Here is a 19,657-nt window from a genome sequence, read left to right as displayed (position 1 = left end):
TCCTTCAAGTCTACAACCGTCTGAGTCTCCTCTGCGTCATGGCCATGGAGACATTTGAATCTGGTAAGGCTTTCTTTCTCCACCTGCTGCTCACTGTCTTTATCTCTCTGTGTTTACTGATATTCATTCAGAGGTATCACTGTTTCTGATTTTGAAATGAACCATACTAATACATTCCTTTTCATTACCACAAACTATCAGTGTCATATATACGTAGCAGTCTGCATGTGATCTTTTATCTCTATTGAAATCTTCTCCTATAGGGATCATGTTTCTTCAGCAGATGCTGTTAGAGTCATCTCTCCCTTCTCGAGGCTCTGAATAGGCAATGCAAGAATCCCTTTGAGATATATGAACAGTTAGCAGCAGTACACTACTTACGCTTGCATATTGATATGCATCCACAGAAGCACACACACACACATGTCCATCTGTTGTCTGCTGTAAATGATACATTAAATCATTGCATGTACACGGTCTCTGAGAGCTAAGAGTCAACCTAACGTGTGTCTGACAGGCCTCACATGGGAGGTGAGGGCAAACAGCCGGCACTACCACAAACACAAGCAGAAGAAATCCTTTCTGTGCTTCCGCTGGGGGCGATACGCGGTGAGTCTGTGCTTCCTTCCCTCCACACGGTAACCTAACACCTGTTGGCATGCTGATGTATACATGTTAATGTGCTAATGCATACGTCTCCCTTGTGCTTCTCTCTCTTGTGTTGGTTGCCAGGACAATGTGATCCGCAGCTACAAGTACTCCCCCCTGACTTTCCTGCCACTGACGCTGTATGAACAGTTCCAGCGAGTGGCCAATCTCTACTTCCTCCTCATGCTGGTGCTGCAGGTCAGATGAGGAACATACAATTTGTTTTTGAGTTATGTTACGGGCTCATCTTTAGTCTTCACTGTCACGTTTCCAATATCTTTTATGAGGATTGTAGTCATGGGATTGTTGCTGATATGTTCTTTACACTGTGGTACACGTGTCCACTTATTTTAAATTAAATGTTCCTACAATCCTGGTGGTGTTAGCAGCTATCTATGACAGAGTCTACTATAACTGTACACTCAGCATATGTATTCGTGTTGGATCAAAACCTTGAGGGAATTTGGCACAAACATCCACTTGGACTCAAGGACGATCTGATTAGATTTTAATGGTCAAAGTAACTTTTACCTCCCAAAACATATTTTTGGCAATAACTCAAGAATTCACATTTGTGTGTGTGTGTGTGTGTGTGTGTGTGTGTGTGTGTGTGTGTGTGTGTGTGTGTGTGTGTGTGTGTGTGTAGATAGAGATAGATAGATGGATGGATATATCTATCTATCTTTATGTATATGGTTGGTAGAGGCATACTAAAGTGAGGCGGTAATTCTCGTTTCTGTATGCAAAGGAGGGTAGACGAGCAAATATGACAACACACCTTAAATAAACTCAAACACAAATAAAAAATGTGCCTCTACTAAAAAAAAAACCCATCAAGGTCCATGTTTTCCAGAGCTTTGACTGTTTAGTCAAATTCTTTAAGCATAGTTATTTCTAATGGAAGCCCTGTGTGTGTGTGTGTGTGTGTGTGTGTGTGTGTGTGTGTGTGTGTGTGTGTGTGTGTGTGTGTGTGTGTGTGTGTGTGTTTTTCACAGTATGTGTGACTCTGTTTCCTTTTCCTTCTGTGTGGTTTCCAGAGTGTCCCTGCCATTTCAGCTATACCTTTTTACATCACCATCCTCCCGCTGCTCATTGTACTTTCTGTGCGAGGGCTGAAAGACCTTGCCAACGACATGGTGAGACCACCAGTCCCGCCGTAGTAACCCTTTTCTCTCACAGTGGGGGAATCTGCGAGGGGCAACATCCCTCAGTGATGAATCCACACTCTCACACACACACACACACACACACGAATGCCTGATGTTAAGCAGAAATATACGACCGGACTCACGCATGCATTTATGCACCTGGCACTTAAGAATGTGCGCACTCTTCCCTCTCCTTCATTGTCCGCATTGACTCCTTGTCCTCTCTTCATTGACAAAACCAGTCATCCCAGTGGCATTAATTTTCCCTCCTATCATTAAAGCTTTTCCGTTTAAATGCAGGCGGGATGTTTTGCATGGAGAATTCTCTGGTTAAGTGCATCACTGAGTTACGGTCGTTAACAGCTCTGGGTGAAACGCTTGCTTGACCCCTCTCTATTGACTAATCATTTAGTGGAGGGTGTAAATCTCCCAGCTGGTGTCACTGTAGAGCTCCGTAATGGCGTTCCTCCTTTCTCCTTTCTCCTGTTCAACCTTTCATAGCCACCCTTACTCCATCTCACACGCTCCCAGTCCATCACTCTTTCTTTTTTCTCTGTCCATGCCACGCTTCTCCATCTCATTCTCTTTTTGGGTTTGTCTCCATCTCTGGTCCAGGCGAGGAGACGCAGTGACTCTGAGATTAACTCCCGACCATGTGACGTGCTCATCTCCCAGAGGTGAGGACAAAGACGGTGTGTTATTCTCTCAGGACCTCCAGTTGGAAACAGCCCTGTAATGAAGCTCTAATGAAGTGTGAATGAGTGAATCCCTTGATGGTCCCTTTGTGCATTAAAGCTGGGCTCAAAAACATTTTCCACACCTATTGGAAGACATGAACTACGATGAACCTCTTGATGTTATCTTCTCCGGTCTTCAGAGACTGTGACACTCCAGATGAAATGCGTTCCCTTGTGCACCAAGAGAGGACTTAACAAAATAATGTGTTGTCACCTTATTATAAAAGGCCCGCTCTTCTTTTTTTTTTTTTGGTGAGAATAAATCTTTCACAGTTTGTGTGTGTGTGTGTGTGTGTGTGTGTGTGTGTGTGTGTGTGTGTGTGGTAGCATTGCATATTTAGCATATGAAAGCTGTTGATTATTATTTGTACTTCTTTCTCATCTGCCCTGCCTCAGCTTCAGCAGAGCACGGTGGAAGGATCTGCATGTGGGAGACGTGCTGCGGATCCACAAAGACCAAGTCATCCCTGTGAGATTTTTGCATTTATAAAACACAGAAATGAACAGCAATATAGAAACAAAGTGTAACAAAAAGTGGAATAACATTGCTAAAAGTAACTGTAACCTACCCTATAGGTAGCATATTTGAATATTGTCTTAAGACATAGCGGCATGCAGCTGCTTAAGTTTTAAATAAAGTAACACATGCTCCTTAGCTCTATTTGTATTTCCAGTAACTTTCTACTCAGCCCTCTCTTACTTTTCACTTTTCTCTCTTTCCTCCCAGGCTGACCTTCTCCTCCTGTGTAGTTCAGAACCTCACAGTCTGTGTTATGTCGAGACAGCAGATATCGACGGGTAAGAAACTAATCTGTTCTTTTATTCTACATCAGTCTGTTGAAAATTCATGATTTAACTCATCATATAATCCTTATATGCATGTTTGTATGTATCAACTGTATGATGATTAAACCAGCAAGAGTAAGTAGTATATTAAAACAAGTAAAAGCACTTGGGTAGTACAACATAAAAGCTATGAATATAGTGTAATAATAGCACAAATAGTTAATAATAAGATTGTCAGGCAACTCTTCTTTTGCCAGGAGGTTTTGACAACAAAGACTTTAAACACCTTTAAAGGTGTAAAATATTTGATACGCTCTGGGACAGCCCGAGGGGCCCTGCCTGCACACCTGAGGCTTTGTGGTGGCTCAGGGAAGGGTAAAGAAGTGCGATACCTTTGGGTCAGATCCAGCGTGGCATCAGTGAAAGAATAGGATCAGTTTGCACGATGCGATTTAGTCTTTGTTACCAGTTTAAAACCGGTTAGAACCAGTTTGAGAGGGGAAAGTGCCTTATGGTTTATTACAGAGTAGAGACCTTTTAATGAGTCTGTAAGATTAAATTAATGTCGTGCAGACTACTAAACCGTATGAAAAATGTTCTCATTCTGATTCAAAACTAAATGAATTCACATTGGATCAAGTATTTAGTGCTATTATCACTTCTAAGTGTGGTGTTTTCTTGATTCAGAGAGACTAACCTCAAGTTCAGGCAGGCGCTCAGTGCTACACACAACAATCTGACCTCTCACCCCTCAGAGGAGACGCTTGCTGCCTTTGATGGTGAATAAATGTTTTCTATTAAAATACAATCTAATTTTAAAGTAGAGCACAGACAAGCAAGTAAATATTTTACAGAACTGCATTACTTATGCAAAGTAAAAGCAAATGTAACTATTTTACAGGTGTCGTGCTCTGCGAGGAACCCAACAATCGCCTGTACACCTTCAGAGGCCAGCTGCACTGGCAGGGAGAGAGTCTTCTGCTGGACAACGAGCACATCCTCCTGAGGGGAACAGTCCTACGCAACACACAGTTTGCCTACGGCTTGACCATATACACTGGTACATGCAGCAGAATTTATTCAGTTTTAGAAAAAAGGGAATATCAACATGGATTTCTGTGGAATTTCTTTGCCTGTGGGGATGTTAGTGAGGGGAAGGATGGTCGTTTCTTTCTGCAGAAAATAGGTCCTCTAGAAAGCACCCGACAGGTCTGCTGAGTCTAAAATGACACTGAGCCAAAGAGGTCATTCTGTTACATGGCACAGTGCCCCATTACAGGTGTATGATAACAGATCAAACTATTACAAAATGTTTTGTTTCCTGATTTCCCCTTCTACTGTGGCCTCCACTTGTTTCAATGACAAATTGTATTTGGTGGAATACATTATACTGCTAATTATGGACAGTACTTAACTCTTGCAGCTGTGTCTTAAATGTAGGTCTGTTAACGCCGTGCAGATAACAGCCTCCTCCTGTCTTTTAAGTGATCATTGATCGGATATTACTGGACCAGGCTGAGGTGTCATGGATCTCACTGCTATGACCCTTTCAGTTCTGGTAGAGCAGATCAATAGATCAAATTCTTCCAGAGATGGGGCTTATACCATTCATCAGAGACTGTCTATTGTTGTGACCCCAGTTCAGCCTGATTATAACTCTTTACCCTCCTCACACACACTTGACACAGCCTACTTTAAATTATGCATGATCAAGGTTGACGCATTGTTGTTGTAATACGAATGAGTTCGGTTTCTGTCCTTGAACAGTTTGAGGATATGGCACACGCACTCTCAGTGTGCGTCATTTTCACACATTTGGCTCAACATCTTTCAGCAGTCCATGTGAGATTGAGACAACATCACTGGAAAATATAATGCAATATCATAATTTATTGAGATTCTCTCTTCCCGCTGACCTCTCGGCAGTGGGGTCAGACAACCCCGGAACTGGTAGAGATTCGGCATCTTGCTCAAGGGCACGTCAGCAGATGCTTACTGACACAAGGGCTTGAACTTTCACCCTCTGGCTGCAGGATGGTCTCCCAGCTCGCTCGGACAAGCTGCCGGAGAGATAGCATGTAATAGTTGTCTGCTCTGTACCAGGCGCAGACACCAAGATCCTGAGGAACTGCGGGAAACTGAGAGTGAAGAGGACTCAAATGGAAAAGGATTTCAACCGAGTGGTGATCGGGGTGAGTTGGGTAAAGGACAGGTGGATGACGAGCATGAGACAACTTGCGGAGTTAGTCTAAACTGCGTGTGTCTGGATCTCTAGATCGTCCTGTCCGTGCTGCTGGCAGCTCTGCTCCTTTCCATCGGCGCCGGCGTGTTTTCGAGTTGGGCCGTGAACCACACAGAGGTTCTTTCTGCTCTGGTGGTTAACGGGAATCCCGTCTACACCGGGTTCCTCATCTTCTGGAGCTACATCATCCTGCTCAGTCCGGCCATGCCTATTGTTCTCTACATCTCGTTAGTTCAGTTGACAATAATTCACTCATTTGAGAGGGTAACTGTGTTTGTGTGTATACTGTCTTATGCGTCCTCCACGTCTGTGTCCACAGGTTTGAGGTGATCCACACGGTCCACAGCCTGTTCATTGGCTGGGATAGGGACATGTATTGGCAGCAGGCAGACACACCGGCCCAGGCCAGGAATACGTCGCTGAACGAGGAGCTCGGCCAAGTGGGATACCTGCTGAGTGACAAGACTGGGACACTAACCCAGAACCGCCTGCTCTTCAGACAATGCTGCATAGCTGGGGATATCTATGGTACAAAATACACTCAAACTATCTCATTTATATATTTATATTTTACTATTTAGGGATGTCACAATATCAGATTTTCACTGTGCGATTATCCAAAATAATTCACAATAACAATATTGTTGCGAAATCTAAAAAAAGTCCAATTTAAAATGTGTTTATTGTTTTTTTTTAAATATATTTTCTGGCAAATAAATCACATTTAAAATTAGAGTGCAGGGAGATGGAGAGTCTGTATATAACTATAACTGTACAAAAACAAAGAAACCAAAAATGATTGGAATATTAACACAATATTATGTGTTTAGAAGTAAACAACAACAATCCAGCACTTCTACTTCTTTATCTGACCTCAACAACCTTACCCTCTCCCCAGTCCAACACATAACATCGAATTATGAATTTAACATGCTCTCAAAATGCATCTTTATAGGACCTCAAGCGACCTTGTTATCAGGAAGTAATGATGTCAGATGTTAGATGACACAATAATAAGACATTTGTTCATATTTGTATTCACTCCAGAAGGTCCAACAATCCAGTCTGTGTCCAAAACAACGTGTGGAGTTACAAGTTACTGTCTAATTAAAACAGTAATGCTCTTCCTTAGTTATTATTTATGTAAAAGAGTTTGTTACAGACCACAGAGCCAAGTTTCCTCGCTGAGCAAAGCCTCCCTTTAGAGAGACACTTAACATGTTCACATCCAACAGCCACGAGTCCATCTATTAAATATTTAACACCGGCTCTGCCCACTGAAGACCAACTGTAATTGAAACCTTGTGAGGATCACGTGAACCATATGTCGTATGTCTGAGCAACTTCCTGGTTCAGCACAGCTTTATTTATTTCATCAATTTCATCAATTAATAAAATTAATTCTCTACTTTCACAGGGGATTCGTCATGCAGGACAGAAGACATAGAGGTATCATACAACTACTCTCAAACCTGCAACTTCAAACTGTACTTTATGTTCTTTCTTCGCCTCTTTCTTGTATATTTCCAGCCTAAATCAAAGGTATTCTCTATTCATGTTAACCGCAGCTGCAACATAATGTCAGTGCACCGTAACATTTGCTGCGCCGTCTTTTTCCCTTGTACTTGTGCAGCCCATGGACTTGAGTTGGAATCCGTTCTCCTGCGGCGGTTTGTTCATGTCGGCTCCCAGGCTGGTGGAGAAGCTCCGAGGACAGCAGTGTCCGTTCAGCAGACAGTTCCTCAGAGCGCTGTCTTTATGCCACACTGTCATGGCAGAGTGGAAACAAGGTTGTGCTTGTGGGAGAGTATCTGTTGTGTGATTCAGATCAAAGTAGTTCAGTTCTCATCCGACATCTGAGGAAAGTGTTGAACCTCAGGTTATACCTCAGTCCGCACTGGTTTATTTTTTGATGAGATCTCAGTGTGTGATTCATGTTTCCACTGCTTGTTCTGTATTGACCTGATGAGGGAGCTGCAATTAAAAGCCAAAACAACATGTACATGTACTTTCAATACAAACTTGAAAGGATGCTCACATTGATTTCTAACCCCCGAATGACCTGTATGACCTGATACAATAACAGAACATTCCTGGAAGACGACATGTTTACATCCAATTTTGTGTGTTGACTACATTCCTTCAGAGGCTCCAGTTTACCAGGCGGCGTCCCCAGATGAGGAAGCTCTCGTTAGTGCAGCCAGGGAGCTGGGCTGGGCCTTTCTCTCCAGAACACGAGACTTTATCGTCGTCTCCGAGCTCGGCGTCGAACGCCAATATCAGCTGCTCGCACTGCTGGACTTTACCAGCAAGAGAAGACGCATGTCTGTGCTGGGTGAGAGTAGCTTATCTTAAATCAGACCATCTTTATCGTTCGTAATTGCTCTTATGCTAAGTTCTCACATTTCAACTTTTAATAAATTATACATACTGGTTTTTTTTTTTCCTCTCAGTGCGGGAGCCTGAGGGTGGGTTAAAGCTGTACTGTAAAGGGGCAGACATAGTGATCCTGGAGAGACTGCAGAAGGACTGTCTGCATCAAGAAAGGACTGAAACAGCCCTGGAGGTTAACTGGAGTTTCTACTTATCCATTAGTGTGTGTGCTGTTATTGAGCCTACTATTTATAACACACTCTTATAGTATCTTTTGGTTTCCATGTCAGTATTAAGAAGTAAAACATTTTAAAAAGTTCATCAGCTTAGTGTTTTAATAAAGTAATACATGCAAACTTGATCCTTGAAAGGGTCAGAATGTACAGCATGCTAACGTTTGAGAAACAGCTGAGGTCAACTTTGCAGGTATTAATTCAGAAACCAAAGTATTGGACACATTTTCCTCATGGTGGTGCTATATGAAGATTTAGAGAATCAAATGAATCCAGTTTGTGTTGTTGGTGGAGGAAAACTGTGTTTGCAATCCATCCAATAGTTCCATTAACAGTCATCAGTCAATATCATTATCTTTATGGGTCACATTGTACTCAACGCACAACAGCTTCCATCAACTGTCTGATCATCATAGCTTTTACACACTGTATTGAGCATCCCGCAGTAGTTGAAAGTTCTTGATCAATAATCAATAGAGTTTTCAAGAAAGGATCAGGCCAGCGATCTCCTCCTGAGATAGTCCAGGCACTCCCGAAGTGTTGATCTCATGTTTCCTTTGTCAATTCTTCAATTCTGCCTGAAAGATCGCTCGCTAAGTAATCTGCAGCCTCTAATAACATGTTAACTTATCTTCCGTCAGTTGTTTGCCCAGGCCTGTCTGAGGACTTTGTGTGTCGCGGTTCGATCTGTTCCTGAGGCATCATGGGAGCAGTGGCGTAAGACTCTGGCCCAGTCTGCTACCATGGCGACCTCTGACCGTGACGCACTGCTGGAAAAGCTGTATGATCAGATGGAGAGAGAGCTGCAGGTGGGCTCTTCCTGAATGGGATTTGTACATGTTTATTGACACAGACGAGTCTTTAAATCAAGTTTGTGCTCAATCGATGTTGTATTTGTGGAGCACAAAGTAGTTCAGAATTCTTGTTTCTAAGCGATTTGGTAAATCCTATTAATTCTTTCATGTTATCAGGTTGAATGTTACTCATATCTTCTCTTTTTGTCCTCGTCATGCTACGTAATAAATCCAATATCCTTCAGGAATGCTAAAAATGAATTGTTAACATGTTTCACAGCTTATAGGGGTGACGGCAATAGAGGACCGGCTTCAAGAGGGCGTTCCTGAGACTATTGCTCTGCTTCAACAGGCTGGACTCAAAGTATGGGTACTGACTGGGGACAAAAAAGGTATTGTGACACACTGTAGCAGAAGCTGGGAGAGGCACCACTTTGAGCTACACGTCTCACTGTTGTTTCTGTCTTTTTCTCTTTCCCGCGCCTTCGTTCTTGTAGAGACTGCAGTGAATATTGGATATGCTTGCAAGCTACTGGATCCTGATACCAGATTACTGGAATGGCAGGAGCTGAGGTTAGCAGTGATAACAATACACAAGCACACACATGCACACACTCACACCAGCTCATTGATCTTTGTATGTTTGCCCCTGTAGACAGATTCTGCAGTCCCCAGACCCAGGGGTCACTTTCTTCAAGGCCAGACAGACAGAGCTGTGGGCTGTAGACAAGCAGACGGCTGGAGCAAAGACTGCTTTGGTCCTCACTGGACCTGAGCTGGTAAACACTGGACATACAGGAAATACGTTGCTCATGTAGTTTTCAAATGGCCGAATAGCCGTTGTCATATAGTTTGTAAATGACTGTATTTGAAATGTGCATACTAACATACTATTCATTCAAGTGTGACAATTAGTCCTTTCTTTCAGATGCAACCCTAATTCAAGATATTAATTCAAAGCGGTAAACACCCAGAGCATACATAAAGTGACCCAGAACAAAGTAACACAAGGCAATGCATTCAGCCTGTGCCTCTGCAAGCACACGACTCCAACGTGTCAAATTTATATCGTATCATATCTATTCACTTTATATGTCAACTTCCTGAGCAGTGTGTTGTGTGCTTACAGACTGTAGTGTAGTCTGTAAGCACTGTAAGTCTGCTTACGGCTTTGAGTTATGTTTTTATATTATTTGTTAATTGCTCCCAAGTCCGTTTTACACGGCGGGGGTTGCAGCTGAAAGAATAAGACTAAAGTATTATCATACACGTCATCATTTCCCCGAGAGGATTAATACAGTATGTTATATTACTTCTAAGCAACACCTTCATTTAATGGAATACACAAGTGTAATTAAAGTCAGATCTGCTCGTGTCCTATATGGGCAGTGACATCATATATCTATAATTTACACTTTCACACAGCTTTCCTTGCTTCATTAGTCAGTTTAAACTTTTACTTCTCGCCTGGATTATGTGTTTAACTTCTTCGTATTTGTCTAATATTGTAGTTAATTTGTAAAATATGCCGCTCTGCTGACAGTACACAACGCAGTCATGTGTGTGACTGGTCACATGCTGCAAACCCTCACATCCAGACTGAGAAACAGCTGTACATCTAACCCCCCTACAAGCATTAAAGGTGATGCAATAGTTGATATGGCCAACGGTTGAATATTGTTCTCCAGACAGAGTTTGACCAGAGACCAGAGTGGGGGGCCACGTTCATGAGCCTGGCAGATCAGTGTCAGTCGGTGCTATGCTGTCGTGTGACACCCGGACAGAAGGCTGACATCGTCACGCTGGTCAGGAAACACACCCGCTCAGTCACTATGGCCATCGGGGACGGTGCCAATGATGTGAACATGATCAAAAGTAAGTCTGTGTTAAACACACGATATATAATGTTCTGCTACAAGGTGTCTCTCAATGAATACAATAACAAAAGATGGAGTTTGGTGGCGTTGTGAAGTAGCGTGGGATTATGGGAGTCAGACAGACAGCTGCGAGCCAACCTTCCACTAATGTTTGCTCAGCTGGTAACTTTAGATCCAGACGTTCAGGAGGTTTTTACTGGGAGCCGAGTTATCCACAGAGATCCCCTCCTCTCCGCCATTATAGACGATCAAATGATACGGGCCGAACATTTTCCATATTTCTTTAAATGGTGTTTGCAGCTCTTAATTAAAGACAACATTCTTCTAATCAGTGTAAAGATTAACACCGTGTCCTCTGTGTTTTCTGCTTTTACGTTTTATTCTTCCTGTTTTTCGATCCGTTTCTTTACTTCCTGTTCCCCAACACCAGCGGCTCATATTGGTGTGGGCCTCGCAGGAGTGGAGGGAGGTCAGGCAGTGCAGAGCGCAGACTTTGCATTGTCCCAGTTCAGATTCCTGCAGAAGCTGCTACTGGTCCATGGGCGCTGGTCCTACAGGCGCATTTCCCTCTTCTTGCGCTACTTCTTGTTTAAGACCTGTTGCTTTGCTCTCGTGCACATATGGTTTGGTTTCTTCAATGGCTTCAGTGCTCAGGTTAGACATGCATGGATGAAACTTAAAAGTCACACAATGAACTGAACTTAAATCTGGAGAAAGTCTGCATTTATTCCACCCTCTGTTGCTCTCTTGCAGTCTCTGTATGAGACATGGTTCATCGCTTTCTACACTATGTTCTACACAGCAGCCCCAATTATGTGCGTGGCCTTCTTTGAACAGGTGAGACGGTTGAAGAGATGGATGTTTTATGAAATCAATAACTTCAATTGACTTCTGGCAAAACGTTAAAAGGCCTTTAATAGACGGTGACACTCTAAAAACATAGACAACACTTGTTTGTAGGACGTGAACTCAGACAGCAGCCTGAAATGGCCGGAGCTGTACAAGTCTGGACAGAGACAGGAGCTCTCCAGCCCTCTCCTGCTGACCTCATCGCTCCTGTATGCCGTCTACACGTCCCTTGTTCTCTTCTTCATCCCTTTTGGAGTCTTTCACAACACAGCGTATGACCTCCAGACCATGGCAGTCACTGTCGCCATGGCGGCCGTGTTCACTGCCACCATTGAGGTAAAATTCACTCTTTTCATAGTGAACCACAGGAACTTGTAATCTCAAGTAACGGAAGAGGAATGTTAGGAGTGATCATTATTGTATAATAAACCATCTATGCACCCGCAATACAATGAACTGCTGATGTCATAATGGGATGTTTTTCACATCATCTGCGATGAACACGTGTTTCGACAGATATTACTCCAGATTATATCAAAATCTAGCAAAACACTAAGATGATATACAGTTACTGTATTATATACACACAAAATATATGTGGAAGACTGTAACATTATCTTGTAAGTCTACACAAAGAGCTTCAGTCAAATATTTGTTCATTTAGAAGTTAGAAAATCTACTTTTACAAACTGCAGCAGAACAAGAATGAGGAAAATGATGATGACAATTAAAATGATTAAATTGTAATTAACGATCAATTGCTTAGTTCTTGAACTCTTGACAAACTGAATCGGTATTTAAAGCTGGGGTAGGCGACTTTAGAGAAACTAGCAGGAGTAAGCGAGATTCATTAAACCTTTGAGAACTATCCAACCGCAACAGCTCAGCCCCTCCCTTTTTAAATCCAATCCCCCCCAAAACACATGAACCTGCTGCTGCTGTAGGACAAGTTCGCAGAGCACCGTCGTCATCTCTATCCATATCCAACGACCTCATGTCTCTTTCACGTGTAAGAAAGCACATTATCATAATGATGGTAAACAACACACATGGCTATCGGTAGTAATCACAGCTGTCCCGCCTGCACGTTAGTGTTAGGACGTATTATCTGCCTTGTCACGTGCAAGGAGAGCACTGACAGTGTGCTCAGACAGATACAGCCTTTTTTATTTTTGCATTTGATTTATTGATTGCTGGCGGGATGTAAAGAGAATTTCAACAAATGTAACAAATAATAAATTGCTTGCTCTAGCGTTAAGAGGGATTAGATGATAGGCAACAAAACTGTTTCTGATTTGGTAACCGTAAATACAGGAGCAAGCCTGTAGACTAATCCGAAGGCCAGTTAGGGACTCTTTGGGAACAGAGTGTGAGGTGACAGGCTGTACGTCCAGATGTACCATTCTGCTGTTTCTGTTCGTCTTTCAGATTGTGCTTATCACCAGATACTGGACGAAGTTCAACGTGGCAGCGGTGTGTGTATCTGTGTTGCTCTTCTTCATCTGTTCCAAGATCACCCACAGCCCCCGCCTGTTCCAGGCATCGCCCAAAGACTACTTCTTTCTCGGTACACTACTCATCTCAGTGAACTCTTATTCTTTTCATTCCTGTTACTTGATGTTGCTCCTGTGCTGCGGCCATGTAACATCCATTACTGCGGGAACCGCTGGACTCTTGAGGACAAATAAACAATAGTCGACAAAGACATGCAACCACACACGCAAGAAGAAATGCCATTATTATTTAATGTTGATCTGATGATCTGTCATCATCCCTGTGAACAGCTTTGATTGCTCCGCGTGTGCTTTTCATCAGGTGCGTCTGATAAGGCCTTCATCGATCCTCTTGTGTGGCTCACAGCTCTGCTCACTGCCTGGACGGCTGTTCTGCCCTCAGTGACCGCCCTTGCTCTCAATGTCATCCTCACCAAGCATGACAAACACAAGGTGAGACATCTGCATTAAAAAGTTTATTAAGATGGTATGATAAAAAGATGGAGTATCAATTTACAAAGGAATAGTTCAAAACTAACAGTTTAAAGAAAGAGATCCATTAACAAGTAAGCACACAGCGGGTTAGCCTCCTGTTCATCCATCTTTCCTCCGTCCTTCTCCCCAAACTACTGACGACTTTCACTGCTTCATAAAATGACAATTACTTAATAATTAACTCGTGATAATTCTTCAGTTGTGTGCATCCTGTTGGGTTTTAACAGTTCCTAGTTTCTATTTAAAAAAAGCCTGAACAGTTGTAATGGTGAATGATCCCTGATGTCACTCGCCTGGCTGTGATGCAGGTCCACAGTGTGTTGTCTCAGCCAGTGGAGTTGAGGTCAAAGCTGAGAAGGGGAACGTCTCTTCGCCGTTCCTCTTATGCCGTCTCTCAGGGCGCCGGGCCTGGACGCCTCATCACTTCAGGAACCTGCATCCGCAGCACAGTGCCGACGGTGGATGAGAAGGTGACTGCGAGTAATGACCGCACTGACTGACAAGTGCGAACTCACACCGAGGACAATATGACGCACCAACTTGCACATGAATAATGAAAATGATATGTTTTGATATGGGAAAATATATTTGATTATATAGATTGAAACGGCAACATAGAACTTTTTTATGTGTTTGTACTTAAAACATGTTTTTGTAGGCAATTCGTAGTAAAGCCTGCACTCTTGTATAGCCAATACAGTAAACAATATAATATACAAAATACATTATGTACTATAAATCTTGTTTATTGTCTTTACATGGACAGTTTACGTCTCTTCTTTGTTATTGTTGTGGTAAAAAATCAAATTTCCATCTGCTGGGGGGTCACAGGGGATTTCCTTTTGAAGATCAAACCAAACACAATAAACTGACAGTACTGCTTTGTTTTACAATTGTTTTATTTGTTAATTTATTTCAAAACACGCAATTTTACCCATATTATCCTTTTAAGTTTTTATTTTTCTGTAACAGTTATTACTCAGATTTTTTTCCTTCACAAAAGTCTCGACTAGAGTGAAACTGAAAGTCCTCCACAGGCTCTCCGGCTTCTGCAGTGGGAGGAGGGAAAAGAGGCTTTCTGACCAGACGTTGTGAGTGGGTTTATCCCTTGTTTCTGTGTGGGTGAAGGTGTGTGTGTGTGTGTGTGTGTGTGTGTGTGTGTGTGTGTGTGGGAGTTTACACCAGGTATGTATATGTACGCATGTATGTATGTGTTTAAGTGCAATAGGTGGAATGTCCACGTTGCCGGTAAATCACATGACCCGTAGAGCAGCCCAGAGAGCTGAACATTGTCTTCTAGGTTTAGTAGCCAGATTGTCGTACCTCTGATTTCATCTTTGGTTTCAGCAAACACTCTCAAAAGGCAGACTCACCCTCTCCAGCATGTGCCTGTGTCTGTTTGTGTGTCTGTCAGTCTGAGTGCAATATAAGCCACCGTCTCCAGACGACTTTGTAAACTTAAGTAAGTACAATGTAAGTGTCTTTGCATTGATTGTGGCCCTTCCTTGGCGCTGGGGACAAAGACAGTCAAACATTGTAGAACAATGGAGCCATGAGCGGGGGAGGATCAGCTTGCAAACATCAACATGGACTCCATTTTGATGTCAATGGCAGTTTGGGGCATTCATGTAAAGCTGTATGACATCAGTCTGGTGAAACATGGGGCGCTGTAGTGCTCTCCTCTCCCCAGCCACTCTCTACTGTACCCTGAGCGACTGGGGGGGGGGGGGGGGTCTCCGGCCACTCTGGGCTCAGGAGAGGAGGGGGGAGGGGGGGGATGGGGAGAAGGTCATGGAGGTCAAAGTGTGAGAGGGAGTGTTGAAATGTCAAGGAGGAGGAAGGGAGGGAGGGGTTGAGGGTTGTACACTCTGACCCAGCAGCAACGATTAAGATTGGGGGGGTCAGGTGTTTGCATAGTTCTCTGTGCAAAAGCCACCAACCGGAGCCATTTTTATTCCTCGCGGCTGGTTACATCATCATTAGATTAGCAGGAAATTGTGGTGGGTGATGGGAAGTATGTCTTTGCACCACAGCTCTTGTTCTCTTCTCCTGCAGTGCACTACATTGTGGCAGTAGGGGTGCAGGAGGGTGAAAAGTGACAGGGGATGAGGGAGGGGGTGAAATTTAAAATGTCTGATGAGTTTTGGCTTGTGTAACCGAGCCGTCGTGTCGAGCTTGAACACCGATGGGATGGATGATTGATGGTTTAGGGGAGGGGGGGGGGGGGGTTGATGGGGCAGTCGTTTGGCAGTCGGGCACTACAGCTCGTCACAATTCAGAGAGCCTCTTTCCCCTTGATTTGGTTCTTCCGTCCTCCCCTTCCTCCTCCCCACTGGCCTGCCCTCTCTCTACCTTTCTTCTTGTTTTGAAACTGATTGTCTTCTACCATCACAAAGACACTTGGTTCTGATTGATTAACAGGTAACAGAAGAGGGAGAGCACAGTGTGACTGGGGGGGTGTCTACATCAGTCCCATCGGCAACATTTGATCCCACAGTGAAATGACACACTCATATGCTGTTTGACAGTAAATGCTGGCGACATTTCGGGTTGGATTATCAGTTGCCAAATGGTACTGCGGTTGGTTGGTCGGTCAGTCAGTAAGAAATGGTTTCAAATTTTCGCATGACAAATATTGCAACCCATAGCAAAGGAACATAAAAAAGAAACACTTTTTCTTCCACATAGGTACAAATGAACACACATACACAGATTGAAGAAAAGCATGTAGACAGACATACAGGTATTATCAAGGCCGCTCGGGCCTGTGTGTGTCCCTCTGATTAACTCCAAGTAAACAGCCCGTCTTTGGAAAAGCAAGACACACAGTTCAGGACCCGAGTGAGGACCATAAGCTGAGGAATGAAGATTGAATGCTATTGATTGGGAGGAGAGGAGTTTGACCTCCCCCAGCACACACTGCCCCCTACTGTCTGGATTTATATACATCAAAGAAACATAGGGAAAAGGGAAGGGTTGCAACAACACATGCACACAACCAGTGAATCCAACAGTGACGGAAATTCTAAAAACAAGGACCCCTCCAATGCCTAAAACCCAAATCCTCCCACCCTTTTTTTTTTTGTTTTGATAACCAAAATATCCCCCACCCCTTCTCCACCCACTCCCAAGTCTTTCCATCCTCCTCCTCTCCCCACAAAATCACAGGTCATTCCTGTTGGTTTCTATACAGTTATACAATATCCATGCACAAAAAAAAAAAGCGCACCTTCTTTTCAATAGGAGGTGCTGGTCTTTAATATTCTAAGAACATCAGGAGCACTTGAACACACCCAGGAACCTTCAAAAGTAACTGTGAAATTGTTTTTTTTCAGAGAAAAGACAACTTAAAGGCAGAAGAAAGCTAACAATGAGTAAAAGGTTATTCCTCCTTTGGTTTAACATCACAATTTTTGGTTAAGAATTCAGCCCAAATCATATTTTTTGTAAATGTTTTGTTATTTTCCTTTTAAACATACCCGCCTTGGACAGAGCTTTGAACCAAACCTCTAAAGTGAGTTGCTCTCTTGCCCCTCCCTCTCTCTCTCTCTCTCTCTCTCTCTCTCTCCTAGCCTTCTCTTCTGTCTCTTCTTTTCTCATGTAACCCTTCACAGAAACATTCACAATGTCTTTTCCTTTATGAAAACAGTAAGTACATGCCGTAGCAAAAAACAAACAAGAGGAACGTACGAGAAAAATGAGCAAACAAATAAAAGGAATTTAACAGTATAAAGCTTCAAGTCACAAGTTCCAAAACTAACTATCATAGTATCATAGTTTCATAATCATTGTTATCATTAGCAGTATTATTTTCAGTCTAAATTACATAAAGTTTACATGAAAGGTTTTTGAGGTATTTCAGAATTAATTGTCAACACATGCCTACCGGGTCTTAGCACTAGCCAGGGGGAGAGATCGTCTGGACCGACAAGGGGGGAGGGAGGAGAGAATGTGTGTCTATAAACTGTCAGTGAGTCTTCCACACTTATCTAGTGCAGCCTCTGTGCTTGCACGCAGTGGAAAGAGACATTAAGTGGTAAGATTTTACAACTACAGGCCTGCATGAGCTTAGAGCCTCAGCCTTTTTACCCTCCTCTTTCTCTGTTACACAAAAATATCTCTGATGCGAGAGAGGTAAAGTGGCTGAGAGTCTTAAGCACACCGGGCAGGGGAAAAAAACCCCCCCCCCCAAAAACATAAAGGCTGTGAGCTACTAGATCAACGATACAGTAACAAAGACTCTGACAGATTAAGGAGTAACATATCATTTTGCTTCAAATAAATAGTGTATAGAAAATGTTTTATAGACTTTCTACATGATAAAGTGCTTGTATTCTAGTGTATCAAGATGGAAAGTCAATATGGGAGAAAATGCTGACGCAGCCCCCACTCTGTGTCCCTCTCTTTGGCCCCCCTTTTCTGTCCATCCAATTATGGGTGTGTTGTCTGAATGTGAGTGCATGTTTGTAGATGGGTGTGCAGCTATATGCATGCATGTGTGTGTGTGTGTGTGTGTGTGTGTGTGTGTGTGTGTCCAGTGCAGTCCCACCCGTGGTTGAAGGGAAAAGGCACTCAACTCTGTCTGCAAGGCAGCCACCTCCTCCATGTGGCACGATGCAGTCTGACTGCGCTGTTTGTGTGTCTGTGTGATATCAGTGTGTCTGTCTGTAATACTTTTGGGCAAAGAGGGGGGGGGGGGGGGGGGGGCTTCTTCTTCTTTTCTTTTTTTTTGGTTTGTATCCCCCTAGGCAGTTTGGGACCGGTAGGATGCAGTATCTTTGGTATCAGTGGCGGTTTCACAAACCACTCAGCTTAGTGAGGTAGCCACATTGGTTCTCACTACAAACAAATGTCATTTTGTCAGCCTAATACCTAGAGCTGAATCTAGCTATTTACCTATGCTCACTGAACTGTATACCACAAATCGATTTTAGCTCATCATCCTTTGGCGACGTTAACTCACTGCTTACAGCAAGGTGAAGTTAGTCAGTACCTCTCAATCAACTCCTCTACAATGACCATCTCTTATCTAATCTGCACCGCAAATCTGACTACATTGTTGGAAATGCTACAGTTGCATCTTAAGACCATACAGATAACAATTGAGTCCCGAGCATTACCCCCACCCGCCCTCCAATAAAACACACTGAATCAGCCAGGACATTTGGAGGTCATGTTTTGTCCCCCTCCATTGTACCCCGTTCTTGGGGCTCAGCCTAAAGGGGGCTGAGGGTACCACAGTTCTGACAAGAAAATGCCAAAAGAGAGAGAGCGTCCGTCGTTTATTCTTCTCTTCAGCAGCTCCCTGTTTTTCTTTTTCTCCTCTTTCTCACGGTAAATGTCTCCTACGAGTCTATATTCACACAGAATGCAAAAACAAAAAGAAGAAAGAATACGTCCATCATTGGCCTCGATCCTTGCATCCCTCTTTTTTTTTCCATTTTTAAAAAGTCCTTCCTTTTTTGTTTTTGATTTATCAACAAGGTGCCTTACTTATGCACAACAGAGCACAATAGTAACAAGAAATAGAAACTTTGTGTCTATGGTACTCATTAAATACCCGCATCAATATAGAGAGGAAGAGAGAAAGAGAAGGGTGGGGGGGGGGGGGGGCAATGGGGTTAGAGGGACAGAGGAGGTAGAGAACCAAAGATAGAATGAGAGATTTTTCTTCTGCTTCAAAATGTGTCCAGTAATGTGTTGGAGACATTTGTATTTGTAACACATACTGTATGTATGCTATCTTTTGTCATTTGAGGTTTGGTTATTGTATGCCTTAAAATCTGATTCTTTTTTTTCATTTTTTTACTAAAAAAGTATATTTTAATTCAGATAAAAGCTGATTGTTGGTTGCTATGGCACACACCGCCCGTCATCAGTGGGGCGCACTGTAGCTGTGTGTGAACCCTAGTACCATATTCTCTGATTCGCATTAAGGCAGTAAGCATTGGCACTAATTATTGTAGCATTTTGACAGCTGAG

The 19,657-nt window shown here is 43.1% G+C and overlaps 1 protein-coding gene across 2 annotated transcripts in view; it reads left to right on the top strand.

The window, feature by feature from the left end:
* atp8b3 (ATPase phospholipid transporting 8B3) overlaps positions 1 to 14,505 on the top strand; it is a 14,736-nt gene extending 231 nt beyond the window's left edge. Inside the window, exons 2-28 of one of the 2 annotated variants that reach the window (XM_029429828.1) lie at positions 1 to 63; positions 518 to 609; positions 733 to 846; positions 1,686 to 1,784; positions 2,412 to 2,473; positions 2,930 to 3,002; positions 3,261 to 3,331; positions 4,007 to 4,098; positions 4,221 to 4,379; positions 5,423 to 5,511; positions 5,595 to 5,788; positions 5,881 to 6,089; positions 6,979 to 7,010; positions 7,195 to 7,351; positions 7,708 to 7,896; positions 8,015 to 8,127; positions 8,809 to 8,976; positions 9,242 to 9,353; positions 9,459 to 9,534; positions 9,617 to 9,740; positions 10,650 to 10,836; positions 11,269 to 11,492; positions 11,592 to 11,675; positions 11,799 to 12,023; positions 13,116 to 13,254; positions 13,503 to 13,633; positions 13,984 to 14,505. The exon at positions 1 to 63 is cut by the window's left edge and continues 54 nt beyond it. In XM_029429828.1, the coding sequence (XP_029285688.1) occupies positions 39 to 63; positions 518 to 609; positions 733 to 846; positions 1,686 to 1,784; positions 2,412 to 2,473; positions 2,930 to 3,002; positions 3,261 to 3,331; positions 4,007 to 4,098; positions 4,221 to 4,379; positions 5,423 to 5,511; positions 5,595 to 5,788; positions 5,881 to 6,089; positions 6,979 to 7,010; positions 7,195 to 7,351; positions 7,708 to 7,896; positions 8,015 to 8,127; positions 8,809 to 8,976; positions 9,242 to 9,353; positions 9,459 to 9,534; positions 9,617 to 9,740; positions 10,650 to 10,836; positions 11,269 to 11,492; positions 11,592 to 11,675; positions 11,799 to 12,023; positions 13,116 to 13,254; positions 13,503 to 13,633; positions 13,984 to 14,175 (3,432 nt within the window). In that variant the 5' untranslated portion in view covers positions 1 to 38 and the 3' untranslated portion in view covers positions 14,176 to 14,505. Of the gene's footprint in view, positions 64 to 517; positions 610 to 732; positions 847 to 1,643; positions 1,785 to 2,411; positions 2,474 to 2,929; positions 3,003 to 3,260; positions 3,332 to 4,006; positions 4,099 to 4,220; positions 4,380 to 5,422; positions 5,512 to 5,594; positions 5,789 to 5,880; positions 6,090 to 6,978; positions 7,011 to 7,194; positions 7,352 to 7,707; positions 7,897 to 8,014; positions 8,128 to 8,808; positions 8,977 to 9,241; positions 9,354 to 9,458; positions 9,535 to 9,616; positions 9,741 to 10,649; positions 10,837 to 11,268; positions 11,493 to 11,591; positions 11,676 to 11,798; positions 12,024 to 13,115; positions 13,255 to 13,502; positions 13,634 to 13,983 lie in introns of those variants that run through there. The other variant, XM_029429829.1, reaches the window with a different exon arrangement.
* The last annotated feature ends 5,152 nt before the right edge of the window (positions 14,506 to 19,657 follow it).

Source organism: Cottoperca gobio, chromosome 4, assembly GCF_900634415.1.
Source record: "Cottoperca gobio chromosome 4, fCotGob3.1, whole genome shotgun sequence".
In the NCBI taxonomy this organism is placed as follows: Eukaryota; Metazoa; Chordata; class Actinopteri; order Perciformes; family Bovichtidae; genus Cottoperca; species Cottoperca gobio.
This window is presented reverse-complemented; position numbering and strand designations above follow the sequence as displayed.